Source organism: Odocoileus virginianus, chromosome 3 (genome assembly GCF_023699985.2).
Source record: "Odocoileus virginianus isolate 20LAN1187 ecotype Illinois chromosome 3, Ovbor_1.2, whole genome shotgun sequence".
NCBI lineage: Eukaryota > Metazoa > Chordata > Mammalia > Artiodactyla > Cervidae > Odocoileus > Odocoileus virginianus.
The window spans coordinates 9512767-9529734 of NC_069676.1; the positions used below are offsets into that span (position 1 = coordinate 9512767).

The 16968-nt window shown below is 58.5% G+C and overlaps 3 protein-coding genes across 4 annotated transcripts; 2 read left to right on the forward strand and 1 right to left on the reverse strand.

Annotated features, from left to right (window-relative positions):
* Positions 1-1313: 1313 nt before the first annotated feature.
* On the forward strand, positions 1314-4344 carry SAMD1 (sterile alpha motif domain containing 1). The gene is made up of 5 exons (XM_020916635.2): positions 1314-2383; positions 2802-3096; positions 3187-3283; positions 3379-3490; positions 3591-4344. The coding sequence occupies exons 1-5, from the start codon at positions 1439-1441 to the stop codon at positions 3747-3749; spliced, it is 1608 nt and encodes a 535-aa protein (XP_020772294.2). The 5' UTR covers positions 1314-1438; the 3' UTR covers positions 3750-4344.
* Positions 4345-5328: 984 nt separating this feature from the next.
* C3H19orf67 (chromosome 3 C19orf67 homolog) lies at positions 5329-8530 on the forward strand. 2 transcript variants are annotated; one of them, XM_020916623.2, is made up of 6 exons: positions 5329-5898; positions 6560-6704; positions 6825-6925; positions 7012-7197; positions 7560-7694; positions 8149-8530. In XM_020916623.2, the coding sequence occupies exons 1-6, from the start codon at positions 5561-5563 to the stop codon at positions 8321-8323; spliced, it is 1080 nt and encodes a 359-aa protein (XP_020772282.1). In that variant the 5' UTR covers positions 5329-5560; the 3' UTR covers positions 8324-8530. The 2 variants fall into 2 exon arrangements, with proteins under 2 accessions (XP_020772282.1, XP_020772283.1); XM_020916624.2 differs by having other exon boundaries at positions 6563-6704.
* Positions 8531-12724: 4194 nt separating this feature from the next.
* Positions 12725-15058, reverse strand: MISP3 (MISP family member 3). Its single transcript, XM_020916604.2, has 3 exons — positions 13934-15058; positions 13329-13402; positions 12725-13088 (listed from the first exon to the last, which is right to left on the reverse strand). The coding sequence occupies exons 1-3, from the start codon at positions 14493-14495 to the stop codon at positions 13077-13079; spliced, it is 648 nt and encodes a 215-aa protein (XP_020772263.1). The 5' UTR covers positions 14496-15058; the 3' UTR covers positions 12725-13076.
* Between the last annotated feature and the right edge of the window lie 1910 nt (positions 15059-16968).

Consider the following 16968-nt stretch of genomic DNA (forward strand, 5'->3'; position numbering starts at 1 on the left):
CTCCCCATCCCAGAAGGAGCTCTCAGGCCTGGGGTGGGGCCCGGGTGGGCGCGGGGGTGATTCAACCTGTGTGCTGCGAAGGACGCAACTTCCTCTTGAACAGTGTGCTGTTGTAAACATATTTGAAAACTATTATCAATAAAGTTTTGTTTAAAAAAAAGTGTCGCTAGTGTTCCTGACTTCGGTCACCCACCCACGCACCCCCAGGGGGTTGGAAAGAGAATTTCGGACCCCAGCGTCCAAGCTGATCAGCACCTGGCCTGGAGTCCTTATAAAGCCGGGTTTAGCTGGAATTCCGCCACTCCCCTCCACCCTGCCGGAGAAGGGGGCGCCAAACTGCCCTCTGACCCCAGATTAGGGGGTCCCCACATTCTGAGGCGCACCCCCTCTGCGTCCAACGAGAGGCCGAAAGGGCGGGAGCTCTAGGGAGACGCTGGGGCCGGCGCGCCGGGAAGCCGAGCGGCGGCGGGGGCGGCCCTGGCAGGGGGGGTATGGGGTGGTGGAGACCGTGCGCGCCCCCCTCCCCGCGCAGGGCCAAGCACGCCCAAGGGGCACGGAGGCGGCGGTGGTCCGAAGGTCCCCGCGGCGCCGGGTGAGCGCAGTGGCCCGGCCCGCGGGCGGCGAGTTCCCGGTAAGTGCGGTCCCGAGAGCGGAGCGCGCCGGGGAGGCGTGGAGAGGGGGGCTGGGCGCCGGGGACGTCTGGGTCCCGCGCCCAATGGCTGGAGGGCGGCCGAGCACCGCCCGCCCGCCCCGCCCGCCCCCTCTCCCCTCCCCCCGGCGCTCCCCTCCCCCTCCCCCGCCCGCCGCTTTCCCCCGCCCCCGCCCCGGCGCCAACTCCGCGGCGCCTCCTTAAAAAGCGCGCGGGAGTTGTAAGGGGGGGCCGGGGCGAGCCGGAGTGAGCGAGAGCGCAGGGTAAAGGGGGCGGGCGGGGGGCCCGGGCTCCACCTTAAAAGCGGGCGCGTGGGGGTGGGAGGGAGGAAGGCGGGCGGCGGGGAGGAGGGAGGGAGGGAAGGAAGGGGGGCCGGAGTGTCCCGGGCGCAGGGCGCGCGTGCGGCGGCGGCGGCGGCGGGGAGGGGCCGGCCGCGCCGCGCTCCCCTCCTCCCTCCTCGCATCCCCGGCCCCGCGCGCGCCCAGCAGAAGCGGGTCTGTGTGTGCGTGCGTGCGAGTGAGTGAGTGTGTGCATATTTTTTTCTCTCTTTTCTTTCTCTCTCACTGTTTTTTTTCTCTCTCTCTCTCGCTCCCTCTCTCTCTCGTTCTTTTTTTTTTTTTTTTTTTTTGCAAAGAAACAGCAGCGCCGCCGCCGCTCCGCCGAGGCGCTGCGCCCCCCGGGGGGGGAGGCGGAGGAGGCGGGCAGCGGCGGAGGGAGGGGTGCCGGGGAGGGGGGCGCCGCGCTGGGAGGGAGGCAGCGCGCACGGTGCAGCCGGGCCGGGCGGGAGGCATGGCGGGGCCCCCGGCCCTACCCCCGCCGGAGACGGCGGCGGCCGCCACCACGGCGGCCGCTGCCTCGTCGTCCGCCGCTTCCCCGCACTACCAAGAGTGGATCCTGGACACCATCGACTCGCTGCGCTCGCGCAAGGCGCGGCCGGACCTGGAGCGCATCTGCCGGATGGTGCGGCGGCGGCACGGCCCGGAGCCGGAGCGCACGCGCGCCGAGCTAGAGAAACTGATCCAGCAACGCGCCGTGCTCCGGGTCAGCTACAAGGGGAGCATCTCGTACCGCAACGCGGCGCGCGTCCAGCCGCCCCGGCGCGGAGCCACCCCGCCGGCCCCGCCGCGCGCCCCCCGCGGGGGCCCCGCTGCCGCCGCCGCGCCGCCGCCCACGCCCGCCCCGCCGCCACCGCCCGCGCCCGTCGCCGCCGCCGCCGCCCCGGCCCGGGCGCCCCGCGCGGCCGCCGCTGCTGCCGCCACAGCGCCCCCCTCGCCCGGCCCCGCGCAACCGGGCCCCCCCGCGCAGCGGGCCGCGCCCCTGGCCGCGCCGCCGCCCGCGCCCGCCGCTCCTCCGGCAGTGGCGCCCCCGGCCGGCCCGCGCCGCGCCCCCCCGCCCGCCGTCGCCGCCCGGGAGCCGCCGCTGCCGCCGGCGCCACAGCCACAGCAGCAGCCGCCGCCGCCGCCGCCGCAGCCACAGCAGCCGCCGGAGGGGGGCGCGGCGCGGGCCGGCGGCCCGGCTCGGCCCGTGAGCCTGCGGGAAGTCGTGCGCTACCTCGGGGGTAGCGGCGGCGCCGGCGGCCGCCTGACCCGCGGCCGCGTGCAGGGTTTGCTAGAGGAGGAGGCGGCGGCTCGGGGCCGCCTGGAGCGCACTCGTCTCGGAGCGCTCGCGCTGCCCCGCGGGGACAGGCCCGGGCGGGCGCCCCCGGCCGCCAGCGCCCGCGCGTCGCGGAGCAAGGTGAGCGCGCCGCGGAGGGGGGCGCCGTGCGGTGGGCAGGTGCTGGCGAAGTTGGTGGCGGGGCGAGAGTCCCAGGAGGAAGCGGGCCGCAGGCGGCCGGGGCTTTGCGCTTCTTCCCTGCGGGCTCGGCGGGTGGTGACCTTGGCAAGTGACTTGATCTTCGCCAGCCTCAGTTTCCTCCGCTGTAAAACGCGACTTAATAACAGTAGCGACCTCTTGGGGTTGTTGAGCGAGTTTAGTGAGATTTGGCTACTGAGAGCTGTATTAACACAGAGTCTGGCACGGAGTGGATGTGTAAAAGTTAGTCCGTGTTGGTATTAAAGGTGGTGGTGAGGCAGTCCGCCTGGTCCTGGATCCCCGGGTCGGGCCCAGGGCTAGAACAGCTACTGCCCTTACGGGCCTCACTCTCATACTCCAGAGAGGTGGAGAAGAGCGAGTGCTTGAGAAGGAGGAGGAGGATGAAGATGACGAAGACGAAGATGATGAAGATGAAGTGTCTGAGGGCTCCGAGGTGCCCGAGGGAGACCGTCCTGCAGGTGCCCAACACCACCAGCTTAATGGCGAGCGGGGCCCTCAGAGTGCCAAGGAGAGGGTCAAGGAGTGGACGCCCTGTGGGCCCCACCAGAGCCAGGATGAAGGACGCGGGCCAGCGCCAGGCAGTGGCACCCGTCAAGTGTTCTCGATGGCCGCCATGAATAAGGAAGGGGGATCAGGTAAGGGCTCCTCCGGGTGGGGGAGGGTGGCTGGTTGGGGGGAACCGAGCCCCAAGACAAAACCACAGGCATCTGCTTTTTATTTCCTAGCCTCTGCTGCCACTGGGCCAGACTCCCCATCCCCCGTGCCTTTGCCCCCAGGAAAACCAGCCCTCCCTGGGGCCGATGGGACCCCCTTTGGCTGTCCGTAAGTTGCAGTGTTTGAGACACGGGGTGGGGTGGGGGTGCGTGACCGAACCACGGGAGTGTCACTGCTCACTGGTTCCCTCTGTTCCAACACAGTTCGGGGCGCAAGGAGAAGCCGGCTGATCCTGTGGAGTGGACGGTGACAGATGTGGTCGAATACTTCACTGAGGCTGGCTTCCCGGAGCAGGCGACAGCTTTCCAAGAGCAGGTGGGTTCGGCCCCTCAGCCTAGCCCCAGGGTTTCAGGGTCTCAGTGGGGGTGTATTCTGACCCTGCTCTCTCTCTCTCTTTCTCCTCTGTCCCACCCAGGAAATCGATGGCAAGTCTTTGCTGCTCATGCAACGCACAGATGTGCTGACCGGCCTGTCCATCCGCCTCGGCCCAGCCCTGAAAATCTACGAGCACCACATCAAGGTGCTGCAGCAAGGCCACTTTGAGGAGGACGACCCCGACGGCTTTCTAGGCTGAACGCCCAGCCTCACACCCCTGCCCCAACCCACTCCAGTCTCCATCTCACCCAAGACCCCCAAGAGTCTGGGAGCTGGACCGGGAACACCCTCAGCCCTTGTAACAGATTCTAGTGAGGGGGCATTCCTACTCACCTTTCCCCCAACATACACGGCTCTGGCCCCCCAGCACATCCTGTACTCCCTGACAAAGGAGTGTGGGGTGGGGCAGGGCCTATTCCTTTCACCCCAGGAGGCCAACCCTTTCCCCCCCGCCCCCTGCCCCCAGTCTAGGACATTTTGGGGGAAGAAAATGGGGGCTTCCCATCTCCCCTAGATCCTCTTCAGTTCAGCAAGATATTTCCTATATCAATGTTTTATTCTGCCTGTTCATTTTGGTGGGTGGCCTTTCCTCTTTCCCCCACCACCCAGGCCCCTCCCCAGTCTGGCCCTGGCCTCCAGCCCCTGGGAGCAGCTGGGAAGGGGGTCCGGGGATCTTCCCTACCCATCCTCCCCTTTTCTTTCTGTTCGTTGTCGCTCCAGCTGGCCGTATTGCTTTTTAATATTGCACCGAAGGTTTTTTAAATAAAATTTTAAAAAAAGAGAGAAGGAAAAAATGGCATGGAGTCCATTTCATGAAAGTAGTCTGGGGAGGAGAAGATACACATCGGCCCCCTGGGAGCCTTGGGTTTAGGACAAAGCTGAGTGCAGTGGAAGACTAGGTAGTGAGTGTGCTGCCTCAGAGCTGGCTGTAATTTTGACAGTAACTGTTACAGGAGAACAGGATTATTTGTTTCTTCTGCCATCTCTCCTTTCCCAGAATAGTCCCTGGGCACACAGTAGGTGCTCAAATATTTGTTAAGTGACTAGCAGTTAACTCTAGGTTTTATGAGCATTCTCTGGGTTCTCACCAGAGCCCCATGAGGCAGACAGAGCTCATTTAAAAAAAAAAAACACTTTATAGACCTGGCAACTGGCTCATCACTGCAAAGACGCTGGCTCCGTGTCACACAGGGTGGGGTCGGACACCTGTCTTTCTTTACCCAGCATCTTTAAGTATAATTAATGTATTTGGCTTCAGTCCTCTGTATCTGACAACCTTTGCATGTTAACAAAGAATCCAGTCTACAACTTGAGGGGGTGGGGAGGGCCGAAGTGTCTTGGGCCCATGGTAGGGTCCCCAGTCCTCAAGGTCTTTTTCATAAAAGGGAAAGGAGGGACTGGGCCATCAGATGAGATCATGAGATGGGGAAATCTTTTCCAAGTGAAGATTTTTATTGTTAGTAATAGTGACAACTACTACATCACAAGAGCCTAGTAAGTTCTAGTGCAGTTTCTCATTTCCATTAGGTTTTTGTTTTTTTAAAATACAGATTCCAGGGCCTGGGGGTCAGAGTCAGCGAGCGGGGCGGGGCCTTCCTTGATTTCTATACTTGCAACCCCAGAGGTTTGACGCGCGGAGAAGATCCCTCCTCCCTAGGAAACCACCTCCCAGAGTTAGATGCGCTGGCCCCAGGCCGCGCCCCCAGGACACCGCCGCGCCAGCTGCAGCCCAGGTCACCTCCCCCGGAGGCGCACCCCACGGTCAGGTTCTGGGAGCGCGCGTGTGCGCGGGGCGCCGCTGCCGCGCAGCGCGGACAAGAGCGGCGCGCCCCTCCGGCGTGTTGAAATTCAAATGAGGCGAACTCCCTCCACGCGGCGCCGGCAGGGAGGTAGAGACTGGGGTGAACCAGGCCAGGCAGGTCCGAGATACCCTGGGCGGGGTCGAACCCACGGCCAATGTGAGCAGCGGAGGCTTAAAGAGCTCCGGTGGTCCCCGCCTCTTGCCGCACGATGGCAACCGAACAGTGGTTCGTGGGGCCGCTCGCCGCGGGCTCTGGGGAAACGCCGCCCCTGGACGACTTGGAATCTGGGGCACAGCCCTGCGAAGACCCCTCGTGGTCGCCTCCCCCTGGCGGACCTGGGAACCCACCCGAGGCGGAGCCTGAGAAGGATGTTCAAGGACAGCTGCCCCAGGCCCCCACCTCTACGCTTTCCCCGGAGCGTCCGGCCCCAGGCCCCCGGCCCACCCCTCCTCGCCTGCCGTGGGACACCATGTTCAGCCCCATCACCGAACAGCTCTGCTACCTGCTTAAGAAGGCAGATGATTTTCAGAGCTACTTGCTCTACAGGTGATGCTTGACAGGGTCCTAGATTCTACCATGGATAAAGGGGCAGAGGAGGGTTTAACAAAATAGGCGAAATACACTAGGTTTGCAAACTCAAAAGCATTGGGAGCTAGACGAAGTAAATGACGCTGGCTGATTAGCAACCCAATTTCAGAGAACTGTGTAGAAACTTGGGGTTAGGGAGGGCGGACTACTATCTGGGATTTTGGGGTTGCCAAACTGCTAGAACTTTTCTCCCACTTTTTAACTGTTGGCTTAAGTTTCGAACCTTGGGCAGGCTAAACAAAACCTATCTGGGCCAGATTTGGCCTGCTGGCTACCAGTTTGAGACCTCAGAGGATAATATGATTCCCAGACCAAGGGAAGGGAGACTGTGATGCTCACAGATCAATGTCCATTGGAATCCCCTGGGAGGTTGTTTAAATCCTAAATTTCTGAGCTTCACCCAGGGAATAGTAGTAGGTCAAAGTCAGACGTGGGACTCAGGTGTCTGCATTTTAACAAGTGTTTCACATGTCTTTGATGATGGTGGTCCTGAAAGGGCCTCTAGGGGTTTGTTCGTAGTGGGAGTCCAGGCCAGGGATACAGGTGGGAGGGGTGTGTAGAATGGGAGAAATTGGTGGGGGAGCCAAGGACTCAGGCAAAGGCCTGCTTCTCCCTTCAGCAGGGACCGAGTGCAGAAGGAACAGTTGGCAAAGGCCATGCCCACCTTCTTGCAGATGTGTGAGCCTTACTTCCTGTACCTGGAGGCAGCTGCTCGGAGTGTGCCCCCCGTCTATGGAGCCCTGCAGGAGCTGATCCGAAAGGGGGTGTGTGTGGAGCAGGTTTCCTAGACCCTGATGCCCCTTTCTGCATCCCTCAGGCCTGGGGGATGGGGAGGATGCTCCTGGAAGGCCAATTAATCTCGTTATGCCCCCTCTTCCATACAGCTGCTGGAGATCTCCCAACAACTCACTCTTCGCCTGGAACAGCTGGTCCTAATGTATGCCTCTTTTGGGTTCGTGAACTTGGAGGAGACTGACCCCCTAAGGTAAAAGCCTAAGAGACTTGGCTTGGGGTCAGGGGTGGAGGAGCCCAGGGCATAGCCTCATTCCCTACTCTTGAATCTCCTGCCAGCATCTCCTGCTTCTTCTGCGGGAGGTTCTCCATCAGTCCCTCCTATGAGGTGTCCATCTTCAGATACTGTGCCCCTGCCGCCTACACCGCCAGCCGCTTCCCCCGATACCTCTATAAGAAGATGCGCTGGAACCTGGAAACCACCCCAGAGGCCAGCAGCCGGGAGCAAGATTCCCACGTGGATTAGTGAGTCCCCTTATCAGAATCCAAGTCCTCCCCCTCGCTATGGGAGAATGCCAGTTTGGGCCACTGAACCACCACCAAAGTGGAAAGTCAAGCAGGAATTCAAGAACCTTTGCACGGTCATCCTCACCTTAAATATACATACATACATACATACATAGATGCCCTCATCAAAATAGAAGTCGTTATCTTAAAAAAGTAGGCTGACAGGGAGAAAAGGCCTTAGTATTGTCACATGCCTACCTGAGAACCTGAAGGTAACTTTTGATGAGTTTCCACTTTACCTCCAAAATTAAAGCCCTCAAACAGAAGAACTAAGAGACTGCTCACTGCTCACTTTTAATTGCTCCCCCTTCCCTTCCCAGCTACTTCCTATGCTATCGAGATACATGGGAAGACACAGGCAAGAGTCCGGCCAATTCCTGCCCCCAGATTCAGAAGCTGTGGTCCATCGGCCGATGGGTGCCCCTAGGACCAGCCGAGGATGACCTTTATTCATGGTAGGAGCCAGGGCAATGGTAAGGTGGGGGGGGGTCTGGAGGGAGGGACAGAAGCCAACCAGAGACCATCTGCCTCCCTCAACACTGTTACCATTGAAAATAATGAATTTTATTGTGCCCTGAAAAGCCTTTATGCAGACTCATGTAACAATCCACTGAGGTCTATACTACTAGCCCCATTTTACAAACGAAACAGGTGTTCAGAGAGGTTAAGTTACCTGCCAAAGGACACACAGCTCGTTGAGTAATCAGCCAGGTCAGGGATAAAACTGCTCAGCCTCCCAGAGCCTTACCCTCTAGGTTTCTCATCAACAAGGAAACCACTTTCCCCCAGGGTTTTTCCCACCCCCAGCTGAAACAAAGCCTCTTTCAGCCACAGCCTCTCGCTCAAGGGGAGGGGCTCCCGAGTAGCAGGGGACGCTCACGTCCTGGCCTGTCTGTCCCTGGCGCCCAGGATTTTGTGCCCGCAGCCGCCTGGGGACTACCAGCAGCTGCTGACCATCGGCTTCGAGGAGCCGTCGCACATGCTGGCCACCGACCTGCTGGTGCAGATCCTCACGGGCCAGGAAGGCCCGGCTCGGCCCCCGAGTGCCGCGGGGCCCGCGGCGTGGGCCGCTCAGGGGTCTTGAACCTGGAGAGAGGGTGGGAGCTGGAGCTTGACAGTTCCAAACTCCAGGAGAGGGGGTAGGGGAGGGGCTCACTCGTTCTCCTAGTGCGGCTCGGCCTGCCTTCCAAGGGGCCAGGCCGAGCTGGCCCGTCCGCACTGGATCCGGCCCGGCCGCGAAGCCCTGCTTGTGAACACACCAGTTTTGTGTTAAATAAAAGAAAGAAAGAGGTCACAGGCTCAGCGTCCGCTCAGAGCGCCGCTCCCCTCCCCTTGGGGAGGGGAGGCCCCGCCCACTCGCTATGGCCTTCTGGGTAATGTAGTCTTATGGAAACAAAACCGTGGTCTGCTGCCTGGCCGACGGGAGCTCAGAGCATGCGTAGGGGCCGGTACCAAGCAAAAAGGGAAGTAGCGGCTCCTGTCAACAACCGGAACCCAGATAACCGCAAGTTTCGGGTAGCGAGGAAATTCAACGCCCACTGTGAGAAGGAACGCAGGGCTACGCCCACTCTCATGTTTTGACCCGGAAATTATTTCCCTGTACCGAAAAAGACTCTATTTCCCGACGTGCCCCAGGAAAGGGCCAGCGATCAGTTTCCTAAACGCCGAGGTTAGAGCTTTCTCTTCCAGCTTTTGGGTCATGGCTTGGGCAGGTCGCTGTACCCTCCTGAGGTGTCCGGGGCGCGGGCTGGGTGGGAGAGCGGTGAGGCCCTCCTTGGACGGAAAAGGAGACCGGGTTGAGAGGTGAACCTGCCTACCTAGAGCTTCAGAGACCAGGTGGTGGAGCCTGCACCTGATAGCAACTGGTCACTTGCCAGGGGAGGAGTGTCCTTCTCATCCGGCTGTCAGTCAGCTGCGAGTTACCCACCCTTCTCCCCTTAAACTGATGGACACCTTTTGAGTCTCCCTTGCATTTTCAGAGTCAGAGGAGAGACTTAGAGCCCTGCTTACCTAATAGTCCCTGACACATAGTATTATCATGTGTTATGATTATCCCAGTTTACAAATTATAAAAATAGAAACGTGAAGTGAATCCAGATTAACCAAAACCCTTGTCTTTTTGGAGTGGGAGTAGAGCCTTCTGGTGACAGTTTCTGACTGCACCAAGGATTTTTTAGTCCACAACCCGAGAGTTTGAATAAGTCCAAACGGGTTCTGAAGTTCCCTAATACTGAGTCAAGGCCCCTCTGAGTTCACCACCACCACTGTTTAGACTTAGTTCAGTCGCTCAGTCGTGTCCGACTCTTGGCAACCCCATGGACTGCAGCACACCAGGCCTCCCTGTCCATCACCAACTCACATAGCCTACCCAAACTCATGTCCATTGAGTCAGTGATGCCGTCCAACCATCTCATCCTCTGTCGTCCCCTTCTCCTCCTGCCCTCAGTCTTTCCCAGCCTCAGGGCCCTTTTAAATAAGTCAGTTCTTTGCATCAGGCGGCCAAGGTATTGGAGTTTCAGCTTCAACATTAGACCTTCCAATGAACACCCAGGACTGATCTCCTTTAGGATGGACTGGCTGGATCTCCTTGCAGTCCAAGGGACTCTCAAGAGTCTTCTCCAACACCACAATTCAAAAGCATCAATTCTTTGGCGCTCAGCTTTCTTTATAGTCCAACTTTCACATCCATACATGACTACTGGAAAACTGTTTAGACTAGTCCAGTCCAATAGAAATTTGAGCCACAAATGCGAGTCACCTATGTAATTGCAAATTTTTAAGAGCTATACTAAAAGAATAAAGAGACCAGACTTTTAGTGATATTTTTATTTAACCCCAGATATCCAAAATATTTTTGCAACATATAAGAAATTATTTTAAAAAATTATTGAGGTATCCCCCTTTTTTTGTACTAGGTTTTTGAAATCTGTGTATTTTGCACTTATAGCACATCTCAATTTGGACTAGCCACATGCAGCTTTAATTTATCTTCCCTTAAGACAAATCCACAAGCCACTTAAAACTAGATTTCTGGTGGTGGCAGTCCCGGGAGAAGAAGGAAACAGGTTTGATTTCCTGGGTCCTGTTGGTCAGGAGGGAAGCCCTGGTGGCTCAGTGATAAAGAATCTGCCTGCCAATGCAATGGGGGAGATGGTGGGAGGGTTTTCCATTCCCGAGTGGGGAAGATCTCCTGGAGAAGGAAATGGCAACCCACTCCAGTATTCTTGCCTGGGAAAATCCCATGAACAGATGAGCCTGGTGTAATGTATAGTCCATAGGGTCATAAAAGAGTCAGGCACAACTTAGACAGTAAGCAACCAGTAGTTGCTCAGGAACTGTCTACACCCATGATTCTCTAACTTTAGAATCACTGGAGGGTTTGATCACTAAGTCTGGGATGGAACTTTTTTCTCACAAGATCCCAAGTGATGCTGATGTTGCTCATCCAGACACCACACTTTAAGCCTGTATCAACCTATATCGAGCCTACATCAACTTCGTGGCTCTCAAACTTGGCTCCATGTTAGAAACACCTGAGGAGCTTTATTGATGCCAAAGCTTCTATCAGAATCTGATTTATTTGACATAAGCATGCCTCAGGTAACTAATATACAAGAAAGTTCATGAACCCAGGTCTATACTTAAGTTCTGTCAACTCGACATACTTAGCTCTTAGATCCTCTGCAGGGGATTAAAAACAGGTTCTTGGTGTTTCCATTTTCCACCTTGGCAGTGCTGGCTCTGAACTCTGGTGTTTAAGACTTGAGAGTTCCTCGAACTGCAAGGAGATCAAACCAGTCAATCCTAAAGGGAATCAATCCTGAATATTCATTGGAAGGACTGATGCTCCAATACTTAGGCCCCCTGATGCAAACACCTGACTCATTAGAAAAGACCCTGATGCTGGGAAAGATTGAAGGCAGGAGAAGGGGACAACAGAGGATGAGATGATTGGATGCATCACCAACTCAATGGACACGAGTTTCAGCAAGCTCAAGGAGATGGTGAAGGACAGGGAAGCCTGGTGTGCTGCAGTCCATGGGGTTGCAAAGAGTCAGAGATGACTGAGTGACTGAACAACAAATGCTGGCTCTTTCCTGCCTTTCTCTCCATTCCTCCCAGAGTCACAGGCAAGCATGTGGTCAGTGTGCTGATGATGGGGTCAGGGGTGGGTCCTTGGGCTGAGCTACTGTTGGGGTGCAGTACTGTGTGAGCTAGACCCAGGCATAAATCCAAGAGTTTAAACAGTGATTCTAAAACAGTGTTTTCTGGGTCTCAGTGCATCTCCAGGAATTTGATACATTAAAACTGCAGAATATACTGCACTGATGCAGCTTTACAGCTTATCTTGAACCCCATCAGAGGCCTTGGACCCCTAGTCTTGGGACCAAGGGAAGTTAAGGAGGGCTTGCCAACTGAGCCACAAGCCCTATTGTAAACAGGTATTGTTTGCTGTCTGCTCTTACCTCCCACCAGTTAGTTTTCTAAATAGTCACAATTCTTTAAAGTTCAGTAGATTTCTCTTTTAAAGATGATTTCCAGTTACTTTGGGGTTTTTTGTTTTAGATTTTTTTTGGCTGCACCAGAGGGGTTGTGGGATTTTAGTTTCCAAACCTGGGACTGAACAAGGGTCTTCCTTCGGCAGTGAAATCATGAAGTCCTAACCACTGGACAGCCAGGGAATTCCCTCCAGTTGCTTTTGGAAAACAGAGACTTAACACCACTGAGCTCACTCACTCAAAGCACTGGTGATACGAAGTAACCCCTGCCTCCTCCCTGTTGAAACCAGGTCTTTGTTTTACAGCACACTCTCTCGCTCTTTTATTATCTGTCTGGGGTCTGTAAGGGATTCCCTGGTGGCTAAGATGGTAAAGAATCTGCGTGCAATTTTGGAGACCCGCGTTCCATCCCTGGGTTGGGAGGCAACCCACTCAGTATTCTTGCCTGGAGAATTCCATGTACTGAGGAGCCTGGTGAGCTACAGTCCATGGGATCTCATCAAAGAGTTGGAAACGACTGAGCAGCTCACACACACACACTGGGGTCTGTAAGCATCTGAGGTTTACACTTGCTCGGCAGATTATAAATGGCCTTACATGCCCTGCTAAGGAGCTTGAACTACCAACACCACTTTTTTTTTTTTTGTAGCTATTGTTTATATCCCCAGAGTGGGAACAACCTCTTATCACTTCTGTCTAGCCAGCACCATGCGCGGGGCACGTCGTTTGGCACCAATAAAAGTTGACGAAATCTGGAAAGGGAGGGCATGAGTTCGTTTGTCCCAAAGCCGCAGTTCGGGCCCGCATCGCTAGGGGGCACTAGGACCCCGGCAGGGCCGGGGGAGACCAGCGGCCCCGGAACCGGGCGACAAGGGGACATTCTGCATTCCGGCTGGCGCCTCCCGTGTGTGTCAGGCCTTCCTCGTCTCGCCGCGCTCCTGCCCCACCCCAGGAGAAGAAAACCCAGAAGAAAACAGCCTACACTGTCCAGAAAGAAAGGGCTTTATTGGGGAGTAGGGGCAGCCGAGGACCCCTGTCTTCTAGCAGACAAGGCCAGAAGGAGAGGCTAAGTGCCGTTTAGGCGGCGAAGGGCTGGGCAGTTTTACTGGCGGGGTGGTAGTGGCGGTGTTTCCCAATGGGGACTAACAGTTTTATAGAAGATTCCGGTCAGTTTCACAAAGTCAGGTTCAAGGATGCTGATCGATTGCGTCTTCCCCGGCGCAGACCTGTGGCCCTTCTCCAGGCCTTCCGCGGATCCGGAGGGCACTCCTGAGCGCCCGGGCCCGAGGGTCTGCGGGGCATGTTACTTTCCTCCTGGGACCCCAGAGGGCCGGAACCTCAAGGCTCCTCCTGCCAGGGGGAGGGGCCAGACCAAAGGCAAGTCTTAGCGGCGCGCGCACCGCGAGTGGGGACACCCAGGCGCCGGATGGGGCAGTGTGGGCCTCACGACCACCGCCTCCTCCTCACCCGCGGGCCACGCCCCGGACTTCGGGTCCTACCGCAGTGACTTCCCAGGGAGCCCTTTCGCTAGCCCAGTTTTCTCCCACGCAGAGGGTTGGGGTAGGGGCAGGAGGGGAAAGGGGTTCCCACCTGTTCCAGACCGTTCTCCGAAGCCTTTCTGCGAGGAGGCCAGATCACCGCCAGCTTTCCGTCGCCCCTGCTCACTGCGGAGGAAGGGGCGCTCAGCTGGGATTGCCCCACCCTACGCCTTACCGGCAGGAGGCGGCCAGGACGAAGGAGAGCGGCCGCGCCCCTTAAACACACACAGGCGTTCACCCCCGCTCTTCCCCACGGAGGCCTCCTTCCCGAGGGAGGAGGGAGGAGCCCCAGGGAGGGGGAAGGCGAACAAACCCACAGTGAGGAGGCAGGAACCAGAAAATTCACAGGGGGAGATCCAGGTGTGCCAGAACGCAGGGAGGGTCCCTGGGAATCCGACAAAGACATCTGGGATCCTCCTCCCTTCTCCCACCACAAGCCTAGGTGGGGTGGGTATGGGAGTCCGACGGGGGTGGGGGTGGAGCATAGGGACGGTCAGTCCAGGAAGGGTGGGCAGAGAGGGGAGAGTCGAGAGGGGTGTCCGGGGAGTTTGGGAGCCAGGAAGGGGGACCCTGAGGATTAGAGGCCCATTGGAGCTGGGGAGTCGGTGAAAGCCGCTGGAGCCCTGGGAATCCCCAGCTGGGGCGCCGGTGGCTTACCCGTTAGGCTGGGCGCGGGCTCCTTGAACTCGGCGGTGCCGTAGAGGCTCAGCCGCTGGCGCTGCAGCTCCCGCTCGCGCTCATTCACCTCGCGCACCTCTTGCTCCAGCAGCGACGGTGCGATAGGCGGCGGGGCGAGAGCCAGCACCGGACACCGGCCCTGTACGACTGAATGCGGCCGGCCTCCGGGCTCGGGCAGCCGCTGCGTGTCTGCGCTGCCCTCCACCGCGGGTGAGGAGTAGCACCCAGCCTCGAAGAAGCGCTTGAGCTCGCCCAGCGGCTGCGGCGGCGGCCGGGCGCTCTGCTTCGGGACCTCGGGGCGCGCCAGCGCCGCCTGCCGATAGGCCTCCCGCTCGATGTCTCGCTGCATCTGCGCGCCCGCTCGAGCGCGCTCCAAAGCGCGCGGGAGCGCGGGGCTGGGGCCCGGCAGGCTGAGCACCGGCCGCACGCGCAGTTCGACGAGTTCACTGCCCGCGCGACCTGGGCTCAGGCCCCGGCTCCGGCGCAAGCTTTCCTCGCGTTCGCAGCTGCGGCGGATTTCGCGCTCGATGGGCGTCTCCATGAGTGGCTCCTCTAGGGGATGTTGTGGGGTCTCCGAACGCAACTGGAGGGCTTCCGAGTTCGACTCAGAGGAGGTTTCCGGACGTTGAGAGAGACACTGCTCCAGGAGCCCCGGGCCTGGCGCTTTAGACGGTTCAGGGTCGTCGCTTCCTTGCCCAGGATTCTCAAAGCCCCCAGCTGCGGTCGGCCCAGGACGCTCTGCGTCCTGCCTCGCTTATGGCCCGAGGACTTCCCTCACTTGCTCGGGAGTCTCCGCGCCCTGGTCTGGGGAGGGCACACGGACGTTGGTATTCAGCTCTGCGGCAGGCTTGGGAATTTCAATATCTAAGCCGGGGGGTTCAGGCCCACGCGCTTCGGAAGACCCCGGGGCTCCGTTCTGCGGCCCAGGGGCTTAGGTGTCCAGGGTTGGGAGCAGCTCGGAAGCCTTAGCTCCCAGCGCTAGAGTTTTGATGCCCAGAGCTGGGACACCCTGCTCTGCGCAGTACCTGTGGTTGCAATTGCTGTCCGCGGGTTCCAAGGCGTCGCCCGCACGAGCCACTTCTCTGACCTGCCCCTGGCGTCCAAGAACTGCCCTCAGGGGCAGGGCCGGGCACCGCCCCCTGCACCTGCCGGCCGGACTCGGAGCCCCGCCCCGGCCCCGCCCCCGGGGGAGGCGCTTCAGCTGGGCACTGGGTTTGGTCCACTGACCCGCCCGTCAGCTCGGGACATTGGATGTTTTAGAAGAGAGCTTCCCTAGACCTAGCCTGCTACCTGGGGGCGCCAGTCTAGGTGCAGTGTTCACTCAGTGGGCGCCACCTTGGCACCTTTTCGGGCTCACGTCCCCGGCATTACCAGGGGTTTTGGTCCCACCCAGCTGCACGCCTGGCTGAACCTCTGAACCACTGTATTCTGGGGGGTGTCCTCCGAAACCATCTTTCCGCGGCCTGGCCTGGCCCGCCAATCCTGTGTCAGCAGGCTGGCAGCGACACCAACGGCCTCCGGGCTGTCCTTTCAAGTTCCACCCCTGCAGCGCACAGTTTAGGCTGGAGGGGGCGCCAGGAACCGCCTCTCCGACCGCCCCAGTCTCCCTCCCCGAGCCGAGCGCCAGCGCCCGCGCCAGGCCCGTAGGGCGCTTCCCCTCACCCCACCCGGAAAAGTCCGCGAGCCGGCCACTGCTCAGCGCACTCCCAGACCGAGGACCGAGGCAGGCATGCACACACAGAGCGCCCAAGGCCCAGAAGAGCGGCTGAGATTGGAAAGGCGGTCACCTTGGGCCCAGGCGACTGGGAGACCCAGAGAAGTATCCAGGCTTGTGGGGGAAGTAGCTCCCTGCAGCTGGGGCCAGATTGTGGTGTTCTTGGCCAGGATTGATGCCAGGAACAGGCGAACTACTCCCAGGGACATTTTCCACTGTCTTCCACTGGGCTTTCGCCAAAACCTGCCTCCACCCCTCCCCCTCCATTTTGGGATGACCAGTGAAAAAGATAGTTACCTAAAGAAAGCGGGGGGGGGGGGGGGGGGGGGCGGCGGCTACACAGTCTCAGGATCACCAATAATCCCCCAACACCCTGCCTATCCTAGTAACTCCCCATCCATCCACTCTCTCACTCCACTCTCCTGGATCCCAATCTCAAGCTGCTACCCTCCTCCCTTTGACTCTATTGGCCCAATTGGAATTGGGCCCACCTGGGTTTCATCCCACTGAGAACCTGAGCTAAGTTGTTAGCCTTCTCCAAGACTCAGTTTCTTTATCTGTAAAATGGGGATGGTAGTACTTACCCTTTTGGGAGGTGTTGACAATGAAGACTCTACTTCTGGAATGAGTTGTCTCTACAGTGGACTCTCCACTTTATCATCTCCTATTCCTCTTCTTCCCGGATGGCTCAGTGGTAAAGAATCCACCTGCAGTGCAGGAGACACGGGTTCAACCCCTGAATCAGGAAGATCTCCTGGAGGAGCAAATAGCAACCCACTCCAGTACTCTTGCCTGAAAAATCCCCATGGACAGAGGAGCCTGGTGGGATACTGTTCAAAGAGTCGCAGAGTCAAAAACGACTTCACATAAGTGTGTGCATCTCTCTTCTAGCCATGCATACCGTGCTCTCGGTTCCACCACACCACAGACCCTCTCTGTCCGAGGACCTCCGTGACATTTACCAGACCTGGTCACTGGCTTTTCCCTGAGTTCCTTTCCACTAGCTCCTTAGTCTTGGAGAACGCTACCCATTTATGGTTTTCCTCTGACCTCCGAGGTGGCCCTTTTCAGACTTCTGGTTCACCTGCATCAGTGGGGTGCTTTCCCCTCTGGCTTCCATTGGGTTTGACTGATGGGAGAGAGGCGAATGAGAGATCATGTGTTCTTCCTCCAAGCTTTGTTGGCTGTGTCCCTCCACTGCCGGCAGCAGCTCCAAACAGCTCTCTCCCTCCAGGGCTATGGGGTGGTAAGAGCTCCCAGCTGTTGCTAATCCAGCGAGTGCACTATGCCGTCTTTATTT

What these genes read in the sequence shown, in the direction of transcription:
- SAMD1 (XM_020916635.2), top strand. Translation starts at nt 1,439, where the DNA reads ATGGCGGGGCCCCCGGCCCTACCCCCGCCGGAGACGGCGGCGGCCGCC. An exon ending in CCCGCGCGTCGCGGAGCAAG is followed by an intron (nt 2,384 to 2,801) that starts GTGAGCGCGCCG and finishes CTCATACTCCAG; the next exon opens with AGAGGTGGAGAAGAGCGAGT. An exon ending in CGACAGCTTTCCAAGAGCAG is followed by an intron (nt 3,491 to 3,590) that starts GTGGGTTCGGCC and finishes TGTCCCACCCAG; the next exon opens with GAAATCGATGGCAAGTCTTT.
- C3H19orf67 (XM_020916623.2), top strand. Translation starts at nt 5,561, where the DNA reads ATGGCAACCGAACAGTGGTTCGTGGGGCCGCTCGCCGCGGGCTCTGGG. An exon ending in AGGAGCTGATCCGAAAGGGG is followed by an intron (nt 6,705 to 6,824) that starts GTGTGTGTGGAG and finishes TCTTCCATACAG; the next exon opens with CTGCTGGAGATCTCCCAACA. An exon ending in CAAGATTCCCACGTGGATTA is followed by an intron (nt 7,198 to 7,559) that starts GTGAGTCCCCTT and finishes TTCCCTTCCCAG; the next exon opens with CTACTTCCTATGCTATCGAG.
- MISP3 (XM_020916604.2), bottom strand. Translation starts at nt 14,495, where the DNA reads ATGGAGACGCCCATCGAGCGCGAAATCCGCCGCAGCTGCGAACGCGAG. An exon ending in GCCCGCGCCCAGCCTAACGG is followed by an intron (nt 13,403 to 13,933) that starts GTAAGCCACCGG and finishes CTTCCTCCGCAG; the next exon opens with TGAGCAGGGGCGACGGAAAG.